General features: G+C 49.5%; 1 protein-coding gene across 1 annotated transcript; it reads left to right on the top strand.

Annotated features, from left to right (window-relative positions):
* The first annotated feature begins 1,764 nt into the window (after nt 1-1,764).
* On the top strand, nt 1,765-6,180 carry Rasl11b (RAS like family 11 member B). The gene is made up of 4 exons (XM_020161782.2): nt 1,765-2,112; nt 2,708-2,764; nt 3,904-3,980; nt 4,754-6,180. Exons 1-4 carry the CDS (start codon nt 1,968-1,970, stop codon nt 5,222-5,224), a joined length of 750 nt encoding a protein of 249 aa, XP_020017371.1. The 5' UTR covers nt 1,765-1,967; the 3' UTR covers nt 5,225-6,180.
* The last annotated feature ends 3,065 nt before the right edge of the window (nt 6,181-9,245 follow it).

Raw genomic sequence — 9,245 nt, 5'->3', positions numbered from 1 at the left:
CCAGAAGCTAAAATGATTCAAAGCAAAATTTCCTTGACAACTTTCTCTCTCTCTCTCTCTCTCTCTCTCTCTGTGTATGTGTGTGTGTGTGTGTGTGTGTGTGTGTGTGAAAGCAGTTAAACAAACACTGTAGACTACATAATTATTTAACCATGTAAACAAGATGGAATTGCAGGTTTTGGGGAGGGAGGGGTTTAAAAAGTACATGGTTACCTGTAATTATAGTCTTGCTAAGTTTGATTTTATAGACCAGCAAAACTCAAGTTTGACTTAAAAACCACATAGAAAGACATGATGCAAATTGGGAATGCTCTTTTGCTTTCTGACTCAAATGGGCGACCTTATTTCATTCTAGTGATATCTCTAAAAGCTGATACTTTATTCTGGTTATTGCTCAGGTTGCGAGTCTTGTTAATTACTTTGCCCATTCTGGAAAACTTGCGACCAACTTAGTTTGAGATTATATGAATTGCTGCAAACCCTTATACTGTACAGCTAAGAGGGTTCATGGAGGGTCTGAACTGGGTCAGGATGGTAAATCCTACCAAATACCTGGTTAAGTCCAGGGTGGAAGTGGGTCAAACTAGATGTCAGACATGTGTAGATGAGGAAATTGGCTTATTTTACTTTTACATTTCCACTTTTGCTGTGGATGTGCAAAAGACCGAGAATTCCTTGTCTCACATGCTGCAGGATAAAAGCCTCTGGGACATCTGAACACCCAGAAAGGTTGGAAGGGAGGGGGTGGGGAGATTGGGGAGGGGGGTGCGGGGACAGCTGAGTGTCTGGTGACGCAGTTTGGAGTCAGCTACAGGCGAGGGGTTTGGCCTGCTTGGAGAAGGAATTCGGTCTGCTATTGAAGATGCATTTCCCTGATGAGAGCATAGGGCCGGAGCTCATGATTTTATGAGTGCAAGGCCCTCGTCTTTCTTGGCATCAAGCCACTTTTAACTAAGTCTTGCGTGTCTTCGGACCAGAGACTACGCATGGGCCTTTCAGCTTTGTGCCTCCCAAGGAGTGGGCGTCCACGGAGGGCGCAGCTGGAGTGACTGCTTTCTTACCATTTCACAGCTCCTGGGGAGGCGCGACTGTGCTTGAGGCGCTGGCAGGCTTGTTCTATAATTACCTGGATTGTCTCGGGTGCAGAACATGCGCTCCACCCTGTGTGTCTTCACGTGAGCCCTCACTGTCGGCAAGAGCCAGAGAACGTGGTCGAGAGCAGAATGGGTGCCATTAGTCTCAAAGTCAAGTTTCTATTTTCGGGGCTGGGGGGGTCTTTGTCAATAATTGCAATGGTAACTCAAATCCCCGGTCCAGGATTACATCCCAGATGCCCTCAAGTCAGTGCAATCACGCCTTAAATTAAGGCGCCCCAGGGCACGGAGCGTGGCAGCAGGCAACTCTCGGCCCGCGAGCCCCGGGCCTGCGGGGAGCAGGTTCCCGGGAGTGACAAGTCAGCCGGGCCGGGGGCTGGGCGCGGCAGATACGGGGAAACTGTGCTCTCGGGAGGCCGGGGCTGCGCGGGACCCCGCGGACTCGGCGCGGCGCTCGCCATTGGTTGCGCCTTGGGCCCTCGGCCCGCACGTTGCCGCCCTCGCGCTCGCCGCCCCGTTTTCCCCGCGCCTCACGGGGCCCCGCACTGGCTCCCGGCGCCCGGCGGGGGCGCAGCGCGCGGAGCGGCGCCGGGGGCGGGGCCTCGAGCAGGGCGCGCTGGGATTGGCCGCGGAGGCCGGGGGGCGGGGCCGGCGCCGGAGAAAACAGCGCGCGCCCCCGGGTGCAGGTCCAGCCGCGAGCCTGAGCGTCCGAGCCGCGCACCGTGTTCCCTGCATTGCTTGCTTACTCTTTGGTCTTTTTCTCTAGACCGGGCGCACCCCATCCCGCGCGCTCCTCGCGCTCTTCCGCGCAGCGCGAGTCTCCTCCCGCCCCGCACGTCCTGTCCCGTGCGGTGCAGCCCGGCCGGAGCGGCGATGCGCCTCATCCAGAACATGTGCACCATCGCCGAGTACCCCACTCCGGGCAGCGCCGCCGCCGCCGCCGACTGCTGCCTGGGGGCCGCGGGCCGCCGGCTCGTCAAGATCGCCGTGGTGGGGGCCAGCGGCGTGGGCAAGACCGGTGAGTCCTCGGGCTTGGCTCCGGTACACGGCGTGTGGAACCCCCGCGGGATCGGCGGATAAACGAGGCGGGGAAGTGGGTGCTGCAGCTGGGCGGCTCGCCCACTGCTAAGGATCCACTGCGGGTTTGAGAGGGACCTCAGCCATCACCGCTTCCATCCCCCTCCCCCATTTCTACTGGGGTCCAGAATGGCCAGCCGACTTCCCGGGCACTACCAGAACAGGGGGATTGGAACTTGGGGCGGGCGGGCGGGGCGGCGTGGAGGGTCGAGCCTCTGGCTGTGGCTGGCACAGAGGGGCAGTTAGAGAACTCCTCCCACATGTCTGTATGTTAGGAGGACATTCGCCTGCTGGAAGGCTTAGGTGTGGCCCTGCTGGGCTCCGGGGAGGGGTGGGCTGCAAGACCCTCAGCTGGCAGAGCCGCAGTTCGCCAGGCCTCTGCCTCCTCCTGTGTTCCAAAGAAGGGTCAGCGGTAGGAGTTTCCTCGGTGGCGGGCTGTAGCTTTCTCTTGGGGAGTGGTTTTCCAGGCGGGCTGGCATGGAGGACCGTCTGAGTTCCAGGGCTAACCTCTTCCCTTTCTCTGTTCTGACCCGCAGCTCTGGTGGTCCGGTTCCTCACCAAACGATTCATTGGCGACTATGAGAGAAATGCAGGTGAGTAGAGGCACTAAGAGGAGGCGCTGTCGGGAGCACTGCCGCTCCCGTTTCTCAGGGTGACCCAGGCAGGTCCTTCAGAGTGACAATGTGAGCATCTGGATCCTGGCACTCTCCACCCTGTGTGCCCCTCCATGCCCCTCCTCCTCCTCCTCCACCCCACATAACTGCCATCTGGCCTCATTCCATTCCAGGCCCATTCATCATTTTATCAAGTGCCTGAAAGTATTCTCCTTGGTATGTTTTAACTATAGGGACCCCAGTTGGAAGCACCCTTTGTACTCCAAGGCCTCTCCCTTCAAAACATGCCTGCAAAAGTCATAAAAAACTGCCGGCCAGCTCCTCCCCCACCCCTCTCCCTCTCTGCTGGCTGCCTTTCAGAGGTGACCTTTTAAAGCAAAGGCCAAAGGACAGCAGTTGTAAACCTAAAGTTCCCTTTTCTTAACAAAGAAAAATAACTAGATGGGTGGAATTTTAGGAGGAGAGTTCCCGAGTAAATGAAAGCACAAGTATTTCCATCGCTGTGATTAAGAACAGCTACTGGGAAGGCTTAAGGGCTTCCTACCTGTGTCCTGCTAGCAAACTGCTTAAGCCCATAGGCTCCATGAAGTACCTATGGGGGATTATTTGAAATGAGTTATATAAGCCATGCCAAGAGAAGATCCTGTAGCCTCTACTTTGGTGTAGAGTTAATAATTGTTACGTCACATTTTTATTCCAACTGATGTTAGCTATATATTAACTAGTCATATTTGCTTACTAATCCATTATATCTAGTGGCTAAAATACAAATTTATGGTCAAAGAATGACAATGGGTCAAGATAAAACAAAAACACCCGTGCCAAGCAGGAAAATTTGCTTCAAGGAAGAACTGTAAATGTGGAAACTGTTTAAAATTAGACAAATGGGTTTCTAAAAACTCACAAACTTTGCCCTGGTTTTAACAACGGGGTTAAAATGCAGCTGGTCTTTAAGAAAAATCTGAAGTAAACCCACTAGATAGAAATAAACTGTATCTTTTTTTGTGCACTGATGGAGGATACATTGTTTTCCTAATGTAAGGAAAAAAAAAAAACCCATGATGTTTTAAAAGTCGCATGTGAAGGAAGAACATAATCTCTTTCCTTTACCCTCATAGGTAATCTCTATACCAGACAAGTCCAGATAGAAGGTGAGATGCTGGCGATTCAAGTTCAGGACACTCCAGGTATTCAGGTGAGAAGTCTGAGACTGTGGCTGGGGCAGACTGGCTGTGGAGTTGTCCACTTGCTCTCAGAGTCCCTCATGCTGAAAAAGGAGAAGATTTGAGGAGTCAGGGCTAGACTTCTACATGCTGTTTGACACTTGAGTTGTGTCTGGCTGTTGGTCAGTCTTGGCCTGGCCTAATTTGGGAAATTTGGCTACGGAGCAGAATTCTTCCTGCAGAAGGATTCAACACAGAGGAAAGACCAAACCAAACACTTGGAATTGGCACCATTTCCTTGCTATAGTTAAAAAGGTCAGTTTTTACACATGTGTTTTTGGCATTAAAAACCAAATAGCTAGGGTATAGTCTCAAATACTTAGGATCACTTTTATGTTGTGGAAAGTTTCTGTGCAGACAAAAGAGCCTGCGAGTGGTTGGCTTATTTTTTTTTTCCTCCTGAACTGGGCAGTTATCCAGGTTTAAATGCTTCCAGCTCCTATCTTTACTTCCCCAGACTTACTGTCTCGCCAGTTAATTTCCCATTTTGTGCAACTACAAAGTCTCTCTGCATGGAGTTCTCGGCAGGTCAATTTTCCACTTGAGTATGGTGAGCTGTTATTTATTCCAGCTCTGTGCAGCTGGATCAACATATTGTCAAGAAAGTTGAAGTGTGTGGGGATATAATTTGTTTATGACCTGCAACCTGCATTACTGTGAAGGACCCTTTTGAATTCGGGATCTAACCAAGCCAGGGTTCTTTGTGGCACTCACCATTCACCCTCCTGTGCCCCCTCTCTTTCAGGTCCACGAGAACGGCTTGAGCTGTAATGAACAGCTGAACCGGTGCATTCGCTGGGCAGATGCTGTGGTGATGGTTTTCTCCATCACCGACCACAAGAGCTACGAACTCATTGGCCAGCTCCACCAGCACATCCAGCAGCTCCACCTGGGAACCCGGTTGCCTGTGGTGGTTGTGGCCAATAAAGCCGACCTGTTGCACATCAAGCAGGTTGACCCTCAGCTCGGACTGCAGCTGGCCAGCATGCTGGGCTGCTCCTTCTATGAAGTGTCCGTCAGTGAAAATTACAACGATGTCTATAACGCTTTCCATGTCCTGTGCAAAGAAGTAAGTCACAAACAGCAGCCCAGCAGCACGCCCGAGAAGCGAAGAACCTCCCTCATTCCTAGGCCCAAGTCACCCAACATGCAGGACCTGAAGAGGAGGTTCAAGCAGGCTCTCTCTGCCAAAGTGAGGACTGTCACCTCTGTCTGAAGCAGGACCACTCAAGGGGGTTTGGTCTTCCGGGAAGAGGGCCTGAGGTTCTTCCAGTGCTGGCCATAGTTCATGGTTCCAGAAAGGGCTGGAGAGGGGCCCAGGGGCCCTGTGGAACTGCTGCAGGAAAGGAAGTGTGTGGAGCAGGGGGTAGATGGTGAGGCTTGCGTGAGCCCACCAAGCTACTCTGGATATGCCTTGTCCTTCAGAGTGGGGAGGGGCAGACACCATTTGGGTTTTCTTCTTCATTGCCTTGTAGATGATGGTCAGTTACTGTGTCACCAAATATATTGATGTGATTTAGGGTGTGAATGAGAGAGATTAAGCATTCACAGGCTCCCCTGCCCGCTTCCTTCTGTCTTTTTTTTTTCTTCCAGAGGAGGAATTTCTTTTCCCTTATCAGTATGATTTGCATCTCTGGAGCACTAGTCCTTACAGGAAACCTTTCTAACCAAAAAGAGACCCAGATTTCTTTCTTTAAGAACAAGAGGGCCCTCCCTCTTCTTGCCACCAGTAAAGGTCGAGAATATTCTGTGTACAGACAGTTGTGAGTAGGGGTCTGCAGGAAGTAGCTGGCTCTCCTTGCACAGGGTGGGTATGCTTAGTGGGACTCAAGTAGCTTAAAAACTCTTCCATCCAGGACTGGCCAATTGTGAGACTGTATAGTTTTGTATTTTAAACTGTTGCATTAGGTACCAGAAAAAGAAAAAAAGTATCAATTGATTTGGTGTGATTTGTGTAAATGGCTCATGGCAGTGACGTTGGGTTGCTTCCTAGGCCTGGCCGAGTCATGGTTTTGGGTGGCTGAAATACAAAGACACTATCCAACAGACAGTGACCAGATGCAGGGGCTTCCCGCCAAATCCCCTAAACAGATGCACTTTAAAAAGCCATTCATGCTTTGGTTTAAACTGTAATTAATTTATTTTATGTACAATAAATCTCATTTGAAAAGAGCAGACGTCTGACTTGGTGTTTATTGAAATGTTCACCTCTGCCCTCCAGGCAAGGTATTACTCAGGGTCTCAAATGAATTGGGCACGTTGAGTCAGCAGGGTCCCTTCCAGGGGTTATCTCCTGAGTCTCACAACAAACCAAGGAGGTGCATTTTATTATCCCCATTTTACAGATGATGAAATAGGCTTACAGAGCAAGTTAAATAACTAAAGAGCCACGATCCATGAATGTAATGAATTGCAATCTGTTTGCTGCTAGAGGCGGGTGCCCCTTCTCATTTCCTTCATGGTCCTCTAGGTAAACTTGAGAAGAGTCTGTGCACATTTCTCTCAGCAAAGTCTTTAAGGGTATTCATGCTTCTAGACAAGACCATTTATTTGATGAACTTCTTGGGTATGCTGTTTCCAAAAACCAGAATTTATTCTCATGGAGCCCTTGCCGTGTGTGTGTGTGTGTGTGTGTGTGTGTGTGTGTGTGTGTGTGTGTCCCTTGCCGTGTGTGTGTGTGTGTGTGTGTGTGTCCCTTGCCGTGTGTGTGTGTGTGTGTGTGTGTGTGTGTGTGTGTGTGTGTGTGTGTTTCAATAGCCAGGCTCTTCACTCCCATCTGGTCCAGGAAGTGCATGCAAGCTCTGAGTTGCCATCTTTATAGGCAAAGAACCACATTTACATTTGAGCAATGTTTTTTTCATATACTGACCTTGTTTAAGCCTCAGGAATAACCATTTTGCAGATGAGAAAAACAGGCTCTGAGTTTTGGGTGATGTCCTCGAGTTCACACAAAGGACCCCTCAATCAGTATCTCCTATGTTGAATGATCTTTTACTTCATGATGTATCACATACAGGGTAATGGTGCAGAGCTGGGGTGGTGGAATATGGGAAGCCATCAACATGAGTAGCTACTGGAGTCTGTTATGGGGCCAGGCTTTCCAGGGGGAGGGGATCTCTTGGTAGGGATGACCCAAACTTCCTTGTACACAGGGCAATTTTCTATGTGCCAAGCCTAACCTCACCTCTGAGAAGGGGGCATGTGTTGGGGGTGGGGAGGGAAATGTTGGCAACAGGGATACTCTCAAAAATGTGGAAGTCAGGGCAGGGACAAGTATTTCCAGTAGATACTCACTTCTATTTGTGTTCATTCTATGAGGCCGTGTTTTTGCTTTTTTAATAGAGGTGTTTGCAGGTATATACCTTTATTGTACAAGAAAAGAAACAGAGTTTGTGTTCTGATAACATAGCAGGGGGAAGGAATGGCATAGCAGAGATAAAACTTAAAGAATTGAAACATGAAAAAGGTCACATAGCACTGGGAGAATGAAATAGCCAATTAGTCACATGCAACCATATATACTTTTTGCTTCTGTAACCTGCTTGCAAGGGTATATAAGGGGAGACCGCTTTGTTCTCAGGGCTCAGCCTTTGGACACGAGTCCACTGGGTCTGTGCTGGCACAAGAAAACATTGCTTCCTGCTAATCTGCCTCAGTGTTTCATATCTCAGCTTGAGATTCCTGTAACATTATTAGCAGAAGCAAGGTATCGGTCAGAAAAACACACTTCGGGTATTTCAAACAAGAAGGGAAATAGAACAGCTACTCACAGAACCATTAGAAAATAGTGAGGAGGGAGCTAGGGAGAGCTCTGTTAGGTTCACCAGCAGCTTTTGTATGATCACAAAACTGAAGGCATAACAGAAGGAACCCTAGTGACAACTGCCAATAACAATGAGTCAGGTCACTTAGAAAACCTGCTGGCCACTGCACAGCTTCACATTTGTGAAAACCCCCGTATCTGCCCACCACTGCCAGAAGACCAATAATGTTGATTCTGTCTCAGCGCACTTACTAAGTCAATCCTTTACTGCCTGTCATTGATGAAGTTTAATCTGGAACCTTGGCTGCAAGGAATTCTGGGAAATGCCAATCCCAGGCTCCAGCCCCTGGGATTTAGGGAAGACCATGGACTCTTCACCCTAGATGGGTGGGAATGGAACTAACATTTCCTGCTGACTCTCCTGCACAATCAAATCACTGTGACTTTTAGAAATGTCACTTACATAATAGTGGGTCCCTTTCTATCACCCTAGCTCAGGGTAGGTCTGTGTCTGCCTAGATGCTCAGTTTAGTGCACCAAGTCAAGTACTATAGCTTTTTTTCTTTCTCTCCAGGATATCCACAGGTCTCCTGAATCTTACAGTTGTGTTAAAAGAGAGCACCTACCTAGCAAGTGTGAGGCCCTGGGTTCAAAAACTCAGTAACACTAGAAAAGATAGGTAGAATTCTGCCAGTGATAAGACTTAGTTCCTTGGGTGGGTGGGGCATGGAGCAATGTTTTCCCTCACTTAAAGTAGCTGACCTGCCAAGGAACCAGCACACCTGACGTTCAGGCTCCTCCCTGCTTTTCCTCTCTTCCTTGCAGCTTCATCATCCCATCCCTTCCCACTTTGAGGCCATGTTAACAGTGGCCAGTGAGCAAGAGGTTCGTCTTTACATACTTGCCCTGGTCTCTCCTCACATTCTGGAGTGAAAGAAGATACAAGTTTTCCTGTGGCAGATTTCTGCAGCAAAATGCTAGGGCAGTGGTGCTTCCCCCTTTCTTTTCCACCCTCTGTACCTCTGCAGACCTGTGCAGTCTTGTTTCCCCCACTGCTGGTGTGCCACACCTTCTCACCTCCTGCCCTGGGCACTGCCGATCTCCCCTCACCTCCTCACCTGTGCACACGACTCAGTTACTCACACTTCTCCTATGTGCTCTGGCTGCAAGGGGTCTTCGAGCTTTGGTCTGTCTAGGGGAATAAAGTGGTTTGTTCAAGGCCATGGGGTAGGGGTCAGGGGCACAGAGAGACAGACATAGACAAACATACACGCATAGATAGAAAGAGACAGGAAAACAGAGATACTGTCCTTGTTGGAAACTACTCAAGTTCTAGTTCTGTCCTCTGTGTCAGGTTGACTTGACTCTAGAGTTCTGGCACTCACCCTATTTTCTTCTTTCGAATTTGGTATGGTGTTTCATTATCTCCTCATCTCTTCATTTAATCCCTTCCCCCCACCTTAAATGGCTATAC

The sequence above is a fragment of the Castor canadensis genome, chromosome 9 (genome assembly GCF_047511655.1).
Source record: "Castor canadensis chromosome 9, mCasCan1.hap1v2, whole genome shotgun sequence".
In the NCBI taxonomy this organism is placed as follows: domain Eukaryota; kingdom Metazoa; phylum Chordata; class Mammalia; order Rodentia; family Castoridae; genus Castor; species Castor canadensis.
Note: the sequence above shows the minus strand (reverse complement) of the source record. Positions and strands in the feature narration are given on the sequence as shown.

Coding starts and splice junctions, on each gene's coding strand:
- Rasl11b (XM_020161782.2), top strand. CDS start 1,968: ATGCGCCTCATCCAGAACATGTGCACCATCGCCGAGTACCCCACTCCG. Junction 2,113..2,707: donor CAGCGGCGTGGGCAAGACCG/GTGAGTCCTCGG, acceptor TCTGACCCGCAG/CTCTGGTGGTCCGGTTCCTC. Junction 3,981..4,753: donor AGGACACTCCAGGTATTCAG/GTGAGAAGTCTG, acceptor CCTCTCTTTCAG/GTCCACGAGAACGGCTTGAG.